Below are 21,196 nucleotides of genomic sequence, written 5' to 3' on the forward strand. Positions count from 1 at the left end.
TTCTAAAAAATACTTAGACAGCAACATCAAGACATGTTTGACCAAATATCTGGGCACCCTGTGACCCAACCAAGTTGACCTCGAACATTCACCATCACACAGGTTTTCAAAAATGCCATTTTAGACTTCTCCAGCTCTCCCTGCTCAGTTTAGCCCTCTGGAGGGCCTTCAGGTAGTGTTCTCATGCTCCCTGTTATTTGCCCTCCATGATTCTGTCCCTTTTTATGTCTGAGCCACCTTGCATTTAGACCATTATACGGCACCAGGTAGCACCTCCATATATGTTTATTTAATAAAGGACCACATAAATTATGTAGGATTCATTTATAAAAGCAAAAGACAGAAATTTCAACAAGGGAAGAATTTATTCGGTAAAAATTTTAAAGCAATGGATAAATTTAGATGTAGGCTTCAGGACACACATTTTAACATATTATTAAAATAAAAATGTATAACTGAAGCCTCTGAAGGCCATTAAACTAATACTGTCTCTCTTTCCCAAATGGTCTTTTGTGTATTCAACTTCAGACCCTGTTCTCTGGCTTAGCCAGGCTTTAAGTCCCCACTTTGGCCCCAGTTTTCTCTCCAGGTAAACAGGATAGTGTGGTAGGAAGGGGGTGGGGGGGTGGGGGCAGCGGACTGTCACTGTGACTCCAGAATCAAGAGGCGTCTCAGACACAGAGGAGTGTGTGCTGGAAGGCAGAGCTGGGGAGAGGGCTCTTCAGTGATGTTGGTACTTACAGCAGGACCCTGCGGGACACCTGACATCACAGCTCTCCATGTGGATATTCAACCTCAGGAGGCCTGACAGTTCCAAAGCCAGAAAACACACTTATTCCAAGTGTGTTATTATTAAAGGAATGAGAAGTGTACAGAATTTCGGGTTCTCTGTGGTCAGTTTTGCCTCTTGTCTTCTCATTTCCTTGTGTCCAGACAGGACCAGGCAACCTTAGGGATGCACACGTGGGAGGATGTTTCTGGCAGAGACTCCGCGGAGTCAGTCTGCTTCCTGAGCGTTTTCTCTCTCCTTGCTTGAAGCTCCTCCTGCCTGCCCTTGCCCCAGGGCTGTGGGTGGGATGGCAGGACTCCTTGTTGGGAAAGCCAAGGCAAATGGAAGGGCAGGGAGGGGGAAGAAGTAGCAGCACAGGGGTTCCTTGCTGGAGTGAAGTTTCCAGCAGTGTCGAGAGCTATGTCAGACGGACAGGGAGCTCAGAGCTGCACAGCCCCAATGTGGAGCTGGCCAGACCCTGCTGCTGCTGAGGGTCTGTCCTAGGCAGGGTCACCACGGAGGAGCGATGGCTTGGGACTTCCTGAGCAGCCCCACTGAGAAGCAATCTGAGATGGGCTTCAAGGGGACATAGGTCTTCTGGATGGACAGGGCTGTCTCCTGGGGTCAGAAATCCCTTAAATCGCTGGAGATGCCATGTCCTAGAAAAACTGCATTTCTCAATGGTCCCATTAAATGGTCATATTGATGCTACAAATATCATTACAATGTTTAAAAACAAAAAACCAAAAAAACCCAACAGTGATTTATCACATGCCCATGATGTACAGGTGCTATGAGTGTGTATTTCTAGTCCTTCCAACAATTCTGTGAGGTGAACATTATTGGCCCCATATTACAGATGAGTAAAACTGAAGTCAGAGAACTGAAATACCAGGTCAGGATTCTCTCCCAGGCTTCCCAATGCCAGACCTGTGCTCTTCATGCAGCACTTTCTCAATAAAGATGATTTTTCCTTTTTCCATCCAAGGGAGGATGAATGTAGGAAAAGGAATGCTGTCCTGGGAACTAGGAAGTAAGGACAGCAAAAGAGTCCTAGGAAGATGGCTAGGCCAATCAGGGGAGCTATATATCCAGGCAAGGAAAGGCCAGTGGGAATGGGGCAGTACTGGCTGTTTTGAAGCACAGAGCCGGGAGATTTCTGGGAATTCTGCTGGACAGCAAAGCCAAGGAGAAAGAGCAGTGCCAAGACGTGAGGCGTTTGGCCACCAGGAACTCATGGAGAGCTGGCCTTGGGAAGTGGCCACCAAGGTGACAGCAGAGCTTCCTCTGGCATCCAGTGCCTGGAGGGGAGGAGGAAGGGCAGAGGAGCTCTGGGCCTCCCCAGAAATTCTAGAAGGAGGGAGTCATAGAGGGGACAAGTAGCAGTGACCAGTTACAGACCTCACAGTCCTGTGAAATGAGGGCTCCTGATAGACAGGCCTCTGTGCTTCCCATGGTTCCAAGAGAAGGACAGAGCAGCCCCCAGTGAGCCAGTGAGCTAGGACGCATCAGAAGCCCTTGCAAAGAAAGCTGCCCTACAACTGGGTCAGTTTTAGACCATCCTCACACCCAGCCCCACTCTGTGGTGGGTTTAGCGTGTTTCTATATACAATGCTGTGCTTTGCACTGGTTCGCCAGCTCAGTGTGGCAGCTTCAAGTTGACATCCCTCCCCTGGCCCTGCCACCACTTTTGGGATAAATGATCTTCGTTATGGACTGCTTGTGTCATCCTGCTTTCCTTTCCATTCCATCTTGCTCAGAACCCTGCCACTCTCTGCCTCATCACTCAGCCTCCCCTTCCCATCCTTACTTTGCTCGCACTCTACTTGACACTTGCCCTGCTCTCCTTTCTCAGAATCAGGTCTATCGGTGTACAAGAGAAAAACCCAGAATAACAATAGATAAACAGTGCTGAAACAGGATAGAATTTATTTCTCTTTCACATAGAAGAAATTCAGGGGTGGGTTCAGGACTAGTGTGGCAGCTCCCCCATATCATTGAGGACCCAAGAGCCTTTGTTTTTGATCCATACCGTTTCCCAAGGTCAAATCATAGATCAGGTTAGCAGCTAGAGCTCATGCCATCATGAACACAGAATGAGATGGGGGAGGAAAAGCAGAAAGACAAAAGGGAGCCCCTTCTGGCGGAATGAGCTCCCTCTAAGCACCCTATGTAACACACCTCCCTTCCACTTTTATCTCATGGGCCAGAACTTAGTCACATGGCTGCATGTAGCTGCAAGGGGTGCTGGGAAGCCTGGTCTTGATTCTGGGAGGCAATGGCTCAGCTCAAACTCAGTGTCTGTCAATGAGGAAGGAAAGAAGAATGGGTATCTTCCCTCCCCTCCCTCTGTCTTTCCTCCTCTGCAATGACCAGGCATCAATCATGGATTGGGTTTTCCTTCTGGGTTCAGTGTCTTAGGCTGCCTGAGTATGCAAGAAAATTAACACACGTCTGACCTTAACATAGCACCAAGATCATAGCCAGGCTTTGAGCTTATCCCTCTTCTCACAGGGACAGTGCCACTTCCCACCGTGTTTGCCCAAGCCTCCTGTGTGGACCCAGACACCTGCCCTGTGATTACACCCAGGCGAGGCAAAGCACTGCAGCAGCTGAAGGCGGATGCAGTTTCTGTCCTGAGTTCTTTCCCTTTTTTTGTTTAATGAACCAACCTTTACTGACAGAATTAGAAGCAGGAAAGTAGAAATCCTGGGGCATATGGAAGATAAACAATCCCCACTCCAACTTTAGAAGCTCTTTTAGGCAAAAAACCAAACAAACAAACAATTAAATACATAAAATGAGAAAGCTCAAAAGCTACAGCCTCAAGCCATCCTCATTCAGTGACTTTCAATCTAAGTGAAGGAACCATCTGAAAAATAAAACCTCAGGCCAGTTCCTAGTATGTAAAGATATAAAAGCACTTTTTTATTTCCATAAATTTACTTCACATTCAAATGTATATTTACTTATAAATCCCATGAGTTAAATAATGAAATGAAGCCATATTAATGAGCAAAATTATTTGAAATCAGGACTTACAGATGTGGTCTTGTAACAATGTTAATATCCAGTTTACTTTGTATATATTTTTTCATACGTATTTTATAATATGATGGGGATCTAGAGACACATGGATTGGTAGTTATACATGGTCACCCTATTTCCAGTTTGTCTCACAACTTTAGTTATGCTCCTCTGTCCACTGTAAACAGCAGGAGCAGCTTTCTTGTGAATCTGCCCAGCACACAGTGGTCAGTGACCCTGGTCAGCTCAGGTTAACCTACTGCTGGCTTCAAAATATTAAAATATATACATACTGTTACTGAAAGTGGGGTTTGGCTGCTTACCTCTCAAAAGTCAATAAAGAGGCACAGCTGGTGGAAAGAAAAGTTTGCTCTATTTCAGAGGCTGGCAAAGGGGTGGGGGGTGCGGACTCATGTGGAAGCTTATGTCATGGCTACAGTCTGGTCATCGTGTAGTTAACATCTTCCACCTGGTGGAGTTTTCAGTATCTATAAAACAGCTCAAAGGATATGGCTTTGAATATTATCTATAGCCCTTGAGGAGGAACTAAATGCCCTTGACTTTGCTTAATGACTAAACTGTTATTATTGTGTCTTGCGTGACTGCTTTCCTTTGCTTCTGCATTTTATCACTTCTCTGATTAAACTTATTCTTTGGCTAAAGTTTTTCCATAGACAAAAGGCAGGTGGAAAACATGTGGGGGAAGGACCATAGGGTCCTGCTCCATTTCAAACCCACCTTTTCTTTGATATTCCTCAATCTTGAGGAGGGACAGGTACAGAACCAGAAAGGGAGTTTTGGATAGAGAGGTTAATCATAAACTTGGCAGGGGACCTTGGTTTTAGTTTAATTTCTGTTCCAATTTCCCCCAAATCTTTGAGGGAATGGGGCAGCAACCACTGTGGCTACTTCCTGCTGAAGTGGGGCATAGTCCTGCCTAATTTGGGGAATGGACATAGAGTTGTAAATAATCTCGAGTTCCAAGCTTAGCATCAATATTTTGTAATGTGAAAACATTACCTCCCTCTTTGATTACTTTGTCATAGTACTTGGACAAACATTTGAAAATTAGCAGATATATTACAATGAGGATAATAATCAAAATGCATCCTTGTATTATTCTCTGAATGTGTTTTTTTTCCTTAATGGTTAAAGCAGATGTACAATATATGTTTAATAGGCCACAAACAGGCTGTTTTGGTTAGCCTAAAGTTTAATTTAATCATGTATAAGCCAGGATGACTTCCCCATACCTCAATATGGGAAAATTTCTTCCACCATTTTCCCTTTTTAATAGCAAATCCTTCCATGAGAGCATTGATAATCAATGTATTTTTCCAACATTGCCAGAGTGGCTCAGTTGCCAGATCTGGGTCTATTCATGTCCCTTGGTGCTAGGCCTACTTTTTGTTTATATATCGGCCTAGTTATTCACGTTGGGGAAAAACTAATCAGACATAACAAACCAGTACAGAGGTATGCTGACGGGGAAACATTTTATAGCCTATACATTTTATCAATTATACCCAATTGTCACACAAACATTGTACATGTGCTTCAAGCAGTAGACTTAAAGCCAGCAAGTCTTAAAGCCAGCAAGTACACATCATAAGTAGTTAAGTTATACTCTGTGACAACTTCACTAGACAATTTATAACTAGAAGTATGACTGAAACATAATGCCAGAACATACTCAAATTTTAGAAACTTCATATAACTTCTAGAACACTTATAGTGATATGTATATAACCTAAGAATGTTTATCATTATTATTTGACAATGTTTTCTGTATAATTTAACATACCAAATAATCCTAATTTGTTTAGAAAAACTTTGTTCTCTTAACGGAGAGAAAACCAAACTCAGTCTTGCATCAGTTTACTATTAATAACAAAATTCATTTATCTAATTAAATTCGATCTAATCGTTATCTTAACAACGTACAAAATTCTTTTCTGGAAGTTCCTTTTTTTTTTACAAACTTTTATCACTTTCTTCTTTTTTTTCCCATCCAGAAACAACCAGCTTTAGGACAAAATTAATCCTTCTTTTATCCCTCAGCAAAAATATTTTCATTTTTTTATACCTTCTCTCACTGACAACACATATCCTACTTGCTTTACACACTGAAATGCTTCCCCTATCATTTCTACATATTACAATTTTTAACCTTTAAAAGACCTTAACAGGGGCTTCCCTGGTGGCGCAGTGGTTGAGAATCTGCCTGCTAATGCAGGGGACACGGGTTCAAGCCCTGGTCTGGGGGGATCCCACGTGCCACGGGGCGGCTAGGCCCGTGAGCCACAACTGCTGAGCCTGCGCGTCTGGAGCCTGTGCTCCGCAACGGGAGAGGCCGCGATAGTGAGGGGCCCGCGCACCGCGATGAAGAATGGCCCCCGCTTGCCGCAACTAGAGAAAGCCCTCGCACAGAAACAAAGACCCAACACAGACAAAAAAATTAATTAATTAATTAATTAATTTTTAAAAAATGGAGAGCAAGATAGCAAAACACCCATGGAAGGATTCCTATAAAAAAAATAAATAAATAAAAAATAAAAGACCTTAATAACACCAAGAAACGTCATTGAACTGTTTGTTATATCAGCATTTTCTGATTGGCAAACTTAAGAACATATTCCATAACCTCTAAAAACATACATTTTTCTCATAGCACAGTTTCTCTTTAATGTGGTACAAGATGCGTGTTTAATGAACCCAAACATCTTTTTTTTAATTAATTTTTATTGTAGTTGCTTTACAATGTTGTGTTAGTTTCTATTGTACAGCAAAGTGAATCAGCTATACGTATACATATATCCCCTCTTTTTTGGATTTCCTTCCCATTGAGGTCACCACAGAGCATTGAATAGAGTTCCCTGTGCTATACAGTAGGTTCTCATTAGTTATCTATTTTATACATAGTAGTGTACATATGTCAATCCCAGTCTCCCAATTCATCCCACCCTCCCTTACCCCCTTGGTATCCATACGTTTGTTCTCTATGTCTGTGTCTCTATTTCTGCTTTGCAAATAAGTGATGAACCCAAACATCTTTTGAAGTTCTACTAATTAACCCAAGGCTGAAGTGTCAGGCAGAATGGGCTGTGTTTGCATTTCAAGGACATGATAAGAGTTAGCTTCAAGCTTTCTCCTAGGCATATTTTTTTTCTCTCAGGGTCAGAATTCTGAAAACATTATTTTTATCAAGCTAGCTTTCTCTAACTGCATATGCAAAAAGAACCAGTTTTGGAGTTTCAAAAGAGTTTCATCTTAACCAATTTTCTCTGAAGAATACTGTTAGCTACACCGTGTTAAAAAAAAAATCATCTTTGTTTTTCTTAGTCATAGGTTCATAGCTAAAATTTTTCTTACTGAATTGAACCTGAATTTCCAATTTTACAAAAGGCAATGAGAATACCAATCACACAAATGGAATACACACTTACACACCAAAAGACAGAACTGTCACAAATCCTCCAAGACGATAACCGATATGGAGTCCCAAACAAACATTTCCCCAACACAAAGGGTCCTCAATGTCAGACACACGTCGGAACCAATTGGCAAAATGCCCAAATAGCACCTCGTGCTCACAAATGATCCTCAACTCTCAAATGCCCAAATAGCACTTCATGCTCAGAAGAGAAGTTTGCCCAGGTGCACACCGGTAGACTTAGTCTTGGAGCTTGTCAGCTCTTTCCGATGCATGTTTCTGTTCCACCAAGGAAAAAGCCTATGCTGGCAGTCATTGCCCAGCATGGAAGAAACAGGGAGAATCCCCGAAACAAATGGTTTCAGCACCTACTAGGAACATCCCCGCAAGTCCCCTCTCAGGACCAGCTAGCCACAAGCAGTGGGCTCATCACAACCATCCCGGCATGTCGTCATGGCTGGCAGCTCTACTCAGGAAAACCCCAGGGAGCCAGATACCACGAGAGTGCGGCCTCACATTGGGAGCCAAAATCTGTTACGGAAAGTGGGACTAGGTGCTCGCCACTCAAAAGTCAATAAAGGGCTTCCCTGGTGGCACAGTGGTTAAGAATCCACCTGCCAATGAAGGGGACACGGGTTCAAGCCCTGGTCCGGGAAGATCCCACATGCCGTGGAGCAACTAAGCCTGTGCGCCATAACTACTGAGCCTGCGCTCTAGAGCCCGCGAGCCACAACTACTGAGCCCACGTGCCACAACTACTGAAGCCCGTGCGCCTAGAGCCCGTGCTCTGCAATAAGAGAAGACACTGCGATGAGAAGCCTGCACACCACAATGAAGAGTAGCCCCCGCTCGCCGCAACTAGAGAAAGCCCGCGCGCAGCAACACAGACCCAATGCAGCCAAAGATAAAATAAAATAAATAAATTTTTTAAAAAGCCAATAAAGAGGCAAGGTTGGTGGAAAGGAAAGCTTGCTTTATTTTGTATTATTTATTTTGTATCTAGAACATTCTCTGTCAGCCTCTTTTATTCTCAGCCCCCACACCTCCATTCCTCTTGGGCTACTGCTTAAGTGAAGTCATTCACAGCTGTTAAATGGAGGGTCTGTTCTGTTTCATGCACTATGGCTAATTTGAGGAGGTGGGAAATATGATTGCCCTCCCTACTTTCCTGAGTTGTGAAGGTAGTGATTGAATAACTGCTTTGTGAAAACCCAGGAGGGAAAGCAGACCTAACTGTTTGCAGGTGACAGGGACGATGCTGGAAGGTAAGTGAGCTGGGATGGTAATCAGCTTCAGCTGGGGATGTCCCTCCCAGACATTTCCCATCTGATTTGATGAGCCTACCACCGTGGAGGTGTGACCCCTCTTGCAGGCTAGATGCCCTTTGGGTTTTCTTTTTCACGTGCTCCTGGCCAGCCTGGGCTTGTAATGAAACTCTGATACACTGTGATATTGACGTGAGTCCACAGGGTGAAGGTCCCAGCTTCTCTGGTGACCTGGCCATTCTTCTTTTCAAGGAAAGAATTATAATGCCCCTGGGGTACCCTCATTTGTATTTCGATACCTCTGTCTGCACAAGGTAGGATGTGTGTCTGATTTCACCATCTTCCCTCCAGATCCCAAATATCACTAAACTTCTTCCATAGTCTATTTTAGAAGTGGCGGGTTGTGGGAATTCCTTCGTTTTATGAAACGTGGAGCTTACTGTCTGTTTCCATTCTTTTTACTTAAACTTCAGTGGATTCCATAGAGGTTATTTACGTAAATGTGCATTCATTTTACCACCTTTTTTTCTGAATTGTGATGGTAAATTCCTTCGTAGATTAGAGGTTGAACATGTTAAATATAAACTATGGCTCTCTTTAGTGACCCCAAATTTTTCAATATCATTATTCTTCTTACATAGTGATGGTAACCAGCAAAAATGTTTCAAGATACAGAAAGGTTTTAACCATCCCAGCCCTCACCCCCTTGAGCCATCAGGAGCAGAGCCAGTGCCCCTCACCCTCTCCCCAGCATCCATTGTTTATTGAGCTGTCTGAAGAATTTCAGGTTGATGGAGCTCCCATAACTCCTTACAGGCAATGCTCATACGAAACATGATGCTCTGGTTTATGGGGCTAAAGGGACCGTCCAAAGTTCTGGTTTAAAATGGTCTGCTTCCTTTCAGAGCTGGTAATCACAGTGTATTTGGTGTGTGTCTATTAACTCCACCATCCAGAGGGAATCTTTAAGTGTTTATTTTCTGTACTGTGATACAGTGAACTCTATTAACCTTAAATGATTTTGATAACACCATCAGGGGGCAGCAAAATGATTCTGCCTGAAATTACACAGTGAGAGAGTGATATTACCCATGACAGATTAAAAGCAAAACATACTTTTAAATTATTATGACTACTATTATTCCTATCAATTGGGTTCACCCTCTGGAGCCTTGCTCTTAGCATTTATAACATTACTGGCAGAGTCATTCCGTGATTGATCCGCTACCTCACCTCCTGTTCATCCTGCAGTCCACAGCAGTAGCTCCTGCCTCACTCCCCCTACCCCCCTCACAGTGAAATTGCTTTTGTCAGGGCCACCTGTGACCTCCCTGTTGCCAAATCCAGTGGACACTTCTCTGCCTTCACGGCAGACACAGTCAGCCATTCTCTCTCTGAAACATCTTCTTCCTTTGGTGTCTTTCTCAGTCTCTTTGTCTGGCTACGCCTCTTCAAGTTTCAGCCTGAGTTTAAACATTTGGGGTTTCCCTGGCTTGTTTCTATGCTCTCTTATTTTCCCCTTGCTGCCCTCTCTTCCCTAGGGTGACTCATCCATTCCTATATTTATGGAGATGTGTCTGAAGATAATTCCCAAACTTACACAGTTGGCCCAGATCCCTCCTCTGAGATGCACAAACACCTATCAATTGTCCACCAGGCAAATCCCTTTAGATGCCTCACAGTTTTCAGTAAAACATGCTTCTACTATCGTAGTCTTCCCTTGCTCCATAAACAGCTTCACTCCCCACAAAAGCTGTAAACCTGAGAATGGTTCTTGGTTCATTCTTTCCCTCCGCCCCCGTGTCAGATCCTTCAGCAGGTGTGCCGTGCATCTGTCCACTCCTCTCCATCTCCTCTGCTCCTACCCTGGTCCAAACCTCAGCCAGCTACCTATGAATGAATGCATTGCTCTCCAGGCTTCCACACATGGCCCCCTAGGAGTCGGCCTTAATGTAACAGCAGGTGCTATTACAATGGAAATTGGATCCTGCTCTGTTCCTGCTCACCGGCCTCAATAACTTCCCACTGCACGTAGGATAAGATCCAAACTCCTTTCCAGGGCCTGTGTCTTGTCTTCCCTCCCCTTTCCCCAACATTAAGCTCTTTTCCTCTGCTGTTCCCTCTGCCTGTTATGCTAATTTTTTTCCTGTCGCGCTAGCCCCTTCTCAACCTGTAGTCTCAACTTAAATGTCACCTCCCCAAAGAAGACTTCTGTCACCACCCAGTCTAAAGTAGGTTGCCATGTCATTCTCAGTCTAAGTGCCCTGATTATTCTGTAATAGAATGTCTTACAACTTATAATTGTTTTATATTTTATTTAGTTTGTAATCATTTGAATCCCCACTTTAATACATGTTTCATGAAGAGGAGGGACCATGTCCTGTTTTCTTTTTATCCCTAGCACCTGGAATAGTAGGTACTCAGTGAGTGTGAACTGAGTGAATAATTGGCAATCTAGACAACAGTGCCTGTGACCATGGAGTGGTGGCTCATAGCTATGGGCTAGAATTACTGTCTCTTTGATAGCAAACAAGTGACATATATGCCATCATTCTCCCTGCTACACCTATGGCAGACACAGCTAACTTATGACACTCTAGCCCCACTGAGCCTGCATGCATTCTCAACACGTGGTGAGAATCACAACTGGCATCGCAGTGGACCCAGAAACCATGAAATGTTGATAAGCTTTTCATATGTCCGTTGCAGAGTGATGTATCAGGCAGAGGCTAAACCAGATGTTAGATGACATTGCTAAAGACCAGACTAACCATGTTCAACATCATTAGTCATTTGGGAAATGCAAGTCAAAACCACAATGAGATGCCACTTCACACCCACTATCACTCAGTGCTCAAGCAACAAATACATATTGAGCCTTTTTGCCTAGATACTATCACAAAACTTTCTTGACATAGAAACAAGTGTGAACAAATGTTATGGGTACTGAGACCACTGGATTTCTTGCTAATCAGAATGAAAACTACTATTTGCTTAATGTTGTTTTGCTCACCTAAAACCTCTGGCAACTCTGTGAAGTAGGAATTACTGTTGCCTCTCAGAAGGCAGAGGCTCAGAAAGGTTGGAGGGATCTTTGGGAAGTGACTGAGCTCAGCTCTACACCCCAGCCACTGACTCTAAACCCATCACTCTTTCCCACATGGCTGACCATTTGGGGGCCTGGTCCTTCCCAGGACATTTCAGTGCAGGTACCTGGTCTTGCATAATTCTTGGTTGATTCTGCAGTTAGCCACTATAGGTTATCCTATACAGTTCTTCAGTGACCTCTCCCATGAGGTACTATAGGGCAGTAGAATCTGAGAAGCGAGAGATGGTTCACAAGAAGGGCATTCTATTCCTCCACTGAGCCTGTGATTCAAAACACTCCATTTGCTTGGAACAAACTTTGGAGGAATTGGTACAGTTTTATCATTAGACTCTCAGTGGGTTTTTAAATACCATTGGCATTTGCAGTCCTGTGTATCAGGAAACAAAACTCATAAAGCTCAAATGATCTTGTGCATTGAGTTCACAGAGCTTTTTTTGATCCCTAAAGACTTTCCTTCCTGGGTGTTTTATCCTATTTAATTCAGTGTCTTTGAAATATCAATAGAAGAAGGTCAATTGCTGAGGCTGTTCTTATATTGTTTACAGAGGTCAGAGTCGTTGGTAACTTAGCTCACCTTCTATTCTAAATCTGAGGAACTGGATAACAACATCTTCATGTCTTAAGAAAAAAGACCTCTGTCCTGTAAATATTTCCCTGTAAATATTTTGTTCAGCCAAGTATACATACACAATATTTTACCCTGTAGAATTATCAGCTGGCCTGATGTAGTCTCCCCTTCTAATGCTCAAGCAACAAATGAGTATCGGGCACCGCAGTGCAGAGCAGTAAGCCCTGTGCGTATATTGGCAGCCGTGTAAGCCAGCTCAGGGGACCTGAAAGCTAGAGCTGCAAACACTCTTTGAATTTTCATGGAAAGATGTTTATGATGTGTTTTTGTTAAGTGAAAAATTAGATTATAAAACCATATGTAGGTTTCCCATTCTAGTAGCAGGCTGGGATGAGCTAGTGCAGCCCTTCTTTGTACTAAAAACACCTAAAAATACTAATAAAATATAAGGTTTAATATAAGAAAGAGAAAATATTTGCCAATCATATATCTGATAAGGGACTTGTATCCAGAATATTATAAAGAACTCTTATAACACAATGATGAAAAAGATAAATATTCTAATTTTAAAATGGGCAAAAGATTTGAATAGACTTTTCTCCAAAGACTACGTACAAATAGCTAGTAGGGAAATGCAAATCAAAAGCACAATTAGATACCACCTCAAACCCCCTAGGATGGCTATAATAAAAAAGGCAGACAATAACAAGTGTTGGTGAGTATGCAGAAGAATCAGAACCCTCATATGTTGCTGGTGGGATGTAAGATGGAGCAGTGATCTGGAAAACACTCTGGTAGTTTCTTAAAAGTTTAAACATTTAGCATTACCATATGTCCCAGTAATTCCACTCCTGGGATTGAAAAGATACGTCCACACAAAAACTTATACATGAATGTCAATAGCAGCATTATTCAAAATAGCCAAAAAAGTAGAAACAACCCAGATGTCTATCAGTCAATGAATGGATAAATAAAATATGGTGTATCTGTAAATGGACTATTACTTGGCCGTAAAAAGGAATGAAACTCTGATACGTGCTGTCACATGGATGAACCTTAAACACATATGGTATGATTCCATTTACATTAAGTGTCCAGAATAGGCAAATTCAAAGAAATAGAAAGTAGATTAGTGGTTGGTAGAGGGTGGGGGGAGTAATACGCAAGATGTAACACTCAGAAGCCATAGAAGAAAAGACTGACCAATTTAACTACAGAAAAATTAAATGCTTCTAAATGATGAAAGACACCATAAGCAAAGTTGAAAAGACAAGTTCAAAATGAAAGAAAATACTTGCCACACACATCATAGATTCACCTGGGGTGAACTGCACAATCACGAAATGGATACAGAAAAAAATAATTATTTTCTGTTATTCTTTGTGGGTGTGCATCTTTGAACAGGAAAAAACAACTCAAATTTGCCAAGGTAGAATAACTTGGTTACTTCCGGTCAGTTTTATCCTGGGTAATTCAGTGTGTTTGGGGTAGATCCTTGCCTCTTAGTGTTTCTCCTTTCCTCCTCAGAGTGTAGAGAAAAGTGCACGCAATGTTGTGTTTTACATTACTATGACCAGTTGTGTGCCCAGAACATCCATGAGCTCTTTGGAAGAAGGGGGTTAACTTTTATCCAACTCTGAGTCACCAGTGTTTAGGATTAGCCCATCACCCAGAGAATCTTTATTGACTTACATTGATTTGAAAGCTTTTAAAATCCCTGGTGCTTCAGTTTCCAGGGATATTAAGGGCCAGGATTGCATTTATCATATTCCCAGCAGGGCTGTTTTAAGGATTAATATTTTAACATAAATGATCTCCTGCTCCTTTAAAAAGACATTAATTAAGCTAAAGGATTTCTTTTTAATGTGCTTAGTTTTATAATAATTTGTATTTAAAACTAGTGTCTGAAATATAAGCAATAAGGCTTTGTGCTTTCTTATAAAAAATATGACATATAGAAGAACACAAAATTAATCCACCATTAGGGTTCCTCTCTGGATATTATGTGAAGCCATTGATCTTTCTGTGTTTTACAGGAAGATCCTACATGGTAGCTTGCCATATGGGAGGGCCAGGGTGGTGTGCTTTAGGGAGGGAGCCCCCTGACCTGACGTGCTGTTTCTCTTCTCCTCACCCTTTCCCCAACCTGGCTCCCCAGCGAGATGAAGCAGAAGCTGGATGAGGAAGGCAGCAAGTGCAGCATCCTCTCCAAGCACCAGAAGTTCGTGGAGCACTGCTGTATGCGCTGCTGCTCACCCTTCACCTTCCTTGTCAACACCAAGCGCCGGTGTGGGGACTGTAAGTTCAACGTCTGCAAGAGCTGCTGCTCCTACCAGAAGCACGAGAAGATGTGGATCTGCTGCGTCTGCCAGCAGGCGAGGTGAGTGGCCAAGTGCACCCTTAGGGTCTCAGCTAACTGGAGGCACCATCTTCCTTCAACCAGGTGGGGCCGACAGTGATTGATTGATCGGCATTAGTTTTTAAGAAAGGGGAGGTTTACTAAGCAGTCTTCTACATTCAGTGCGTCTAACGCAGATAGAACACACCCAAACTTGTTTAATTAAAGTTAGCAGAAAGAGGATGCTGAGGAGAAGCTGGGAATTTCACTGGTTCGATCCTGTATGATGTCCTGTGGGGACATCGCCAGGAGTCTTGGGATTATTATTGTCTGAAATCAAAGAAGATGCAAAAGCTGAGCTCATTTCCTGTTTTTCCATATTATTCAAGTCCATCATAAGAACCTGTCCAGGAAAGAAGTCCACGATTCATGGGGCAGGTTTTGCTTCTTGAAATTTCTCTAAGTCTCAGTTTGATAGAGAAGTATGTCTAGGTCAAAGTGCCTCAGATGTATGGCCTGTGGGCTGACAGTCTGTTACATTTTGAAGGATGCCTCAGAAGAGTTTATTTCTGTAGTAACAAGCTGTGTAACCGCTCAGCATTGTACAAGACACACTGCCAAATTCACCATGGGAAACATTTAAGGAATATTTTGACTCGAATCAAGTATGGAAAATTTCAGATAAATAACAGCTTTTAAAACCTGCCCAGTTTCTTGAAACCAACAAAAAAATTAGTTTCCAATAGATTGTTTAGACTAAATACCTGGCAAAAGCTGGTGTCTTGCTGGGGGATGATGTTTGGGGTCACTTTGTGCTGCCATCCACTTTGACCATCAACTTCTCTGCTCCTTGTGCAGTCTGAAATTCACCTTGGTTTAGAAGTGATTTACTTTAGGATATTACTCTCTGGGATATTCTTTCAGCATATTCATATTCGAGCAATTGGATTTTAAAACACTGTATATGTCAAACTACATGAAGAATACCTGTGTGTGTATTGTGTGAAATCCCAGTAAAATAGTGGATAGCAGCTCTGTGAATTTGCAGAGATGACTGCTTTTTAGACTCATGTTTCACTCCCCACTGCCTATGACATAGTTTTCCTTTCCTATGTAAATTAATCCCATTTTTGGTGCATTGGTTTAATTTCTAGCTGTTTATCCAGTAGCTACCATATGCATATGTTTTTTGAGATACTATAGAGCCATGAATAATTATAATAATAAAAATTCTTGCTCACAGAAAATTAAGGTACTAGGAATACAGGGTAGACATCCATGTGATAATATTAACCAATTGTGTCAGAAGTAAATGACTATATCAAGCACCCGGGCCTGTTTGTGGTGTGGTTCTACAGGAGGGACTCAGATTAGAATGTAGGCTTCCTTGGGGAGGACACAGATAATGTCAAATCACTGTAAAAATGGTGGTAGTCCAAAACTTCAGCTTTCCTCTTTCTCATCACAGTGAAAAAGAGTCTACCTGTCCTAGGGTTCTGTTTGGTTATTTATTATAGTAAAAGCATTTTAAGAATTTTAAATGAAAATTCCCTTGTAATGGTCACTGCTCTAATTATGAACAGATGGTTTGTGCTTCGTCAGTTTGTTTTCTCCATATGTTTTGCATTAAAACATATTTCTGTTGTCAGTGTTAGTTTAAAATTTTTAGCTTTGGGAGATTAATAAACATCAGTGAATTTATTATAGAATGATGATGGATTACTTATTTTAGAAGTTATATAGCTAATGGGATACTACAGAATCATTCCCTTTGTCATCTTTTTATTATATAAAAATTTATCTTCTTGACCATTTATTGCATAGATTCAGTCAAATATTATAAATAAGGACATATACTGGTTGTTTAAGATCTTCTGCAGGAAACCGAACTTTCTCAGTGAGCCTAGATGCACACGTCAGTCATCATTTGGTGTCGAACTGATTCAGGAATGGCATTTCTACTTTCCTTGGAAACAAATTGGCTTCTTAGTTCTTTGCTTCATTATAAAAATTGTTCTCTCTGATTTTTGTTGTTTTGTGCTATTACCTTTAACACAGACTAGTTTGGAAGATTGTTTTCCGGGAATGAGAGAGAAAAATTATCCTTGGGACTGAAATCAAAACATATCTCCTGATTATGCCTGGGGCATTGGCTTTGGTTTTTCTGAGACAACTTAAGCCTTCATTTCTTTTCACTTGGAGTCGAATATCCTTTACTTCTACCTGATCACTTATTGCTTGGTGTTCTACACAGTCCACATGATTCATAAATTAGGATGCTGCCCTTTTAGTATAAACTCCACAGTATGTTTTACAGATATCCTAATGGGTTTGCAATATCCCTAAAGAAGATATATTAAAAAATTATCACTATGGGATGAGGACATCCACAGATTAACAAGTATATGGGGAAATGTTGAACCTCAATAGAAAGCAAGGGAATAGAGATTTATGCTTCAAGTAGCTTTTTTTCTCATGAAATTAATGTGTTTTTTTTCAGCATTCTCTTCAGTGTTGGCAAGGGTAGATTGAAAAAGGCACTCTCGTCCATTGCTGGCAAAGTTGAAATGGGCATAACCTTTTACCAATGTGTATCAAGAGCCATTAGCATGTTCAAGTCCTTTTACCCAGTAATTTCATTTTTGAAAACCTATACCTAAAGAGACAATGGAATATTTTTAATACAAAAATAATTCTCAATACAAAAATGAGATATACTGGATTATTTGTAATATAAAACCCAGAAATAATCTAAATGTCCAACAATAGAACAGAGGAAGTAAGTTAGGATACATTCAACTTGACAGAATATGATGAGACATTTAAAATAATGTGTATATTGTATTAGCATGGGTAAATTCTTATATTAAAAATTATGTATGCGATGGTTTCTTTGAAGTGTTTTCACTTTTTTGAACAGAGAGCATTCTTCCTAGGTATACATTTTGTGGAATATTTATGTGGCAAAGGAGCCTGAATGGCAATGGAATTATTTGTGTTGGCAGCACTGTGTGCCAATTTCATGTAGTTTATTTTGGTTAATGAGCTCTTGAGATTTCTTTACACACCATGATGCAACAAGTCAAAGAAAGTTACTGTGTGCTTGGAAAAATCCCATCTTATCCACGGCTGTTCAGTGAAAAAGCTGTACAACTGACAAATCTCTTGACTAGATTGAAGAATTTAAGGGAAAAAAATTGAGGAATGTTGGTGGGAAGTTTCATTCGTGTACTGTGACAGACAGTCTACCCTTCCAAATTTTAGAATAAATCTCATCTTGGGAAACATCAAAGACACACCGAGCAATATTATTCAAAATAACTGGCTTGAAGTCTTCAAAATATTGATGTCATGAAAGAAAGAGACTGAGGAAATGTTTAGATTAAAGAAGACTAACAAGAAACGATACCCAAGTGACATGCCTAATTCTTAATCAACTCTTGAGGTGAGGGGAAATAGCTATAAAGGACATTGGGACAATTGACACCATTTGAATATGGATAATGGTAGAATAGTATTGTATTAATTTTAAATTTCCTGAAATTGATCACTTTATATAGCTTTATAAGAGAGTGTCCTTGTTCCTGGAAATACACACTGACACACATCATGGTAAATTAAATATTTTTCACTTATTTCCTCCATAAATGCTTACTGAGTTCAGCCTACACAGGAGGCCTGTGCTAAAGCAATCAACTCTTTACTGCCCATCACTGATTTTCTGGAGAACTGTTTGTTCACATGTTCACTTGCGATGTTTATCGTATAATTTTTTTGGTACGAGTTCTTGGTGTGCCTTTTGTTTGTAATGTTCCTTTTCTCCTTTCTTCCTGAAGCCTCCTTGCAGAAGTTTCAGGACAGTTCCTATGGGGAAGGGGCCAGCCTGAAATTTTGATCTTTTTTTTTTTTCATTCTTTTTAAAATTTTTTTTAAATTTTTTTATTCTTTTTTTTTTTTTAATTCTTCTTTTTTTTTTTGGCCGCACCTAGCAGTTTGCAGGATCTCAGTGCCCCAACCAGGAATTGAACTCCAGCCACGGCAGTGAAAGTGCTAAATCCTAACCAGAAATTTTGATCTTTTTGAAATTTCTCTGATAAGCAGAGGCACTGGTTCTCTCCTTTAGCAAGTGCCCAGGCCTACGTTAATGGCCAAGGTTAAAGAGTCAAACAGATTTCAGTACTGCTCATGGCAGCTTCCACGGTAACTGGAGATTAGTCTGTGCGTGAGCAGCTGTGAGTGAAGAGTGCTCTGCTAGAGACTGTGAAGTCCCCGTGGGGGGGCCGTGGTTATAGCAACAGCAGGACAGGTGTCCCAGAGGAAGGGATGCCTGAGTTGGGCTTTCATGAAGTAGGAGTTCAGCAGGGGAGGACAGGAGGCAAAGGCAGGCTGGACAAAGGAAGGGGGAGCAATGGGCAGACTGGAAAGCTCGGGCAAGGTAGGGCTGAATCTAGGCTGCAGGTGGCAGAGAGTAGACTTCCAGAAAAGAATGCTAATTAGATGCCAACACTCTCCACTTTATGGTCCTGCAAGGTGGATAGCCCCCCCCCCCCCGTTATAGTTGTAGACGCTGAGCTCACTGAGGCATGTTACTGTTCCAAGTAAGGGTGGGAGCAGGATCCAAACCCAAATGTTTGGCTCCAGACTCCAGAGTGTGCATTCTCAACAGGACTATATGCCCCCCCAACCAGGCCAAACTTGGTCTTTGTAGGGAAGAGGGAATCTTGCTCTTTTTATGCATAAAGCACAGATATACATACAGTACATACACAAGCCTAGGATAAGCCTTGTGGTTAAAAATTTGAAGTTCCCTCAAATAGGTCCACAGAACATCAATTTAAGAAATGAAAAGAAGGATTTGATATCCCAGTATAAGAGGGGGATAGCCAGCAAAGAACATCCATTTCACTTTATAAAAACCTTACAAGATGTAAATCCTTAGAAAGGTCCTAGAGAAATAAACCTTAATTTGGAAAGGCAGTATTCAGCATGAAGACAAATAAGTTTAGCAGGAACTATTATAGAAGATGATGCTGTATCCATTTCTTTCTCTTTTTTTTTTCTTCTGTATTCATTTCTTAAGACTACAAACAGCTCTTAAAATCAAGACCAAAATCTACTGCTGCTAAATTTCTTGAGTTCTCATTTGAGAGCAGGAACAAGTGGCCTAAAGAAGGCAAACTGATTCAGCATCACCTGATGGGAGGGCCAACGCATTTACCATATAAATGGGCTACTTCAGCCTGGGCTGTGTAAGCTGTACTGTCATAAGTATTCCTAGGAATCCTACCTGAGGTGTGAATTGCTCTCAGAATCACCATAAAATCATCAGAGAATATTATGGCCTCTGCAATTCAAAGGCAGCCCTGTCAGGGGAGTATTTATGAATTTGTTGGTAAGGAAAGAACTGAAAAGGCTTATAGTCTACACCAGTAGAAGTGAAGATATGAGATAATTAAGAAAAGAGTATTTCATTTTTTTTCTAAAGAATTGACCCAGGGACCCCCAACTCCCCAGTCAAGTAGCTTCCAGAGCCTCATTCAAATTAAACCACATGAAGACACCTGCATTTTCTGGGACTGTGTGTCCTTCAGATGATTTGTTTCACCTCTAAAATGAGATTCTTCAAGAGACATCTAGGAATGGCCTTGTAAACTCAGGAAGTGTAATGAATTCCAAATAAGCTGAATAACTTTGTCAGCTGTGCCTTTCAGGTACAATCATAAAGCACTAAATTTTTTTCATTGCTTCTAATCAATCTAGCTTATATTTCTAACTTTTGGGAAAGTAATACACCATTCAGTAGGTAGGCCATGTCACGGTCACTGTGTGTTATCAAATAGAATGAAAAAGAAGAAACTACCAATACACGCAACGCTATGGATGAACGCCATGGATGTTGAGCCAAAGAAGACAGATACAGATGGCACATGCTGTATGATTCCATTGATGTAGAGTTCTGAAATGGTCAAACTGATCTATGATGAGAGAAACCAGAATAGCGATGGCCCTTGGGAGTAAAAGGGGTTACTGAATGGGAGGGGACCCAGCAAGCCTCCTGGAGTGATTAGAATGTTCTATACATTGACTTAAGTGGTGGTCTTATGTGTGTGCACATATGTAAACATTCACTGTGACACTTAAGATTAGTGCACTTTACTATAGGTAAGCAATACTGCCATAAAACAATTTTTTAAAATTTATTGGCACATTTACACTGGCTCTGTCACTTAACAGCTGTGTGGCTACTGGCCAGTTGCTGAGCATCTTTGAGCATCATTTTCCTCATCTGAAAAATGGGAATTCATGACCCTGGGCTTAGAAGGTTGCTAAAGGATTAGAGAAAGGATGATTTGTGCCCACCATGGTGTCTGTCCCATGGCTAGAAGGCTCTGGTGATAAGAACTTTGATTTCTTTTACTATAAGGACGTGCCGTCCACAGCCCCTGGCTCTGATGGCTCCAGCTCCAATGGCACAGCTGGGAAGCCATGCCGAGTCCCTGCGGGTATGCCAGAGGATGGCCCCTCCTGTGACAAGGACATCATTTCTAATCACACTCATAAAGGTATTCCAGCTACACTTTTTATTGCAGTAGAGGATTTTTTTAAGCATGAGTGGAGAAAATTAGAAGCTGCTGGATAAGGCTTGTGGGTTGTACTCCAGGGAAATAAAAACCAAATAAATTCACT

General features: G+C 41.5%; 1 protein-coding gene across 2 annotated transcripts in view; it reads left to right on the forward strand.

The window, feature by feature from the left end:
• The window catches only part of MYRIP (myosin VIIA and Rab interacting protein), a 224,014-nt gene that overhangs the window by 92,996 nt on the left and 109,822 nt on the right, over window positions 1–21,196 (forward strand). Inside the window, exon 3 of one of the 2 annotated variants that reach the window (XM_057555467.1) lies at window positions 14,330–14,551. In XM_057555467.1, the coding sequence (XP_057411450.1) occupies window positions 14,330–14,551 (222 nt within the window). Of the gene's footprint in view, window positions 1–14,329; window positions 14,552–21,196 lie in introns of those variants that run through there. The other variant, XM_057555468.1, reaches the window with a different exon arrangement.

The sequence above is a fragment of the Balaenoptera acutorostrata genome, chromosome 10 (genome assembly GCF_949987535.1).
Source record: "Balaenoptera acutorostrata chromosome 10, mBalAcu1.1, whole genome shotgun sequence".
Taxonomy (NCBI): domain Eukaryota; kingdom Metazoa; phylum Chordata; class Mammalia; order Artiodactyla; family Balaenopteridae; genus Balaenoptera; species Balaenoptera acutorostrata.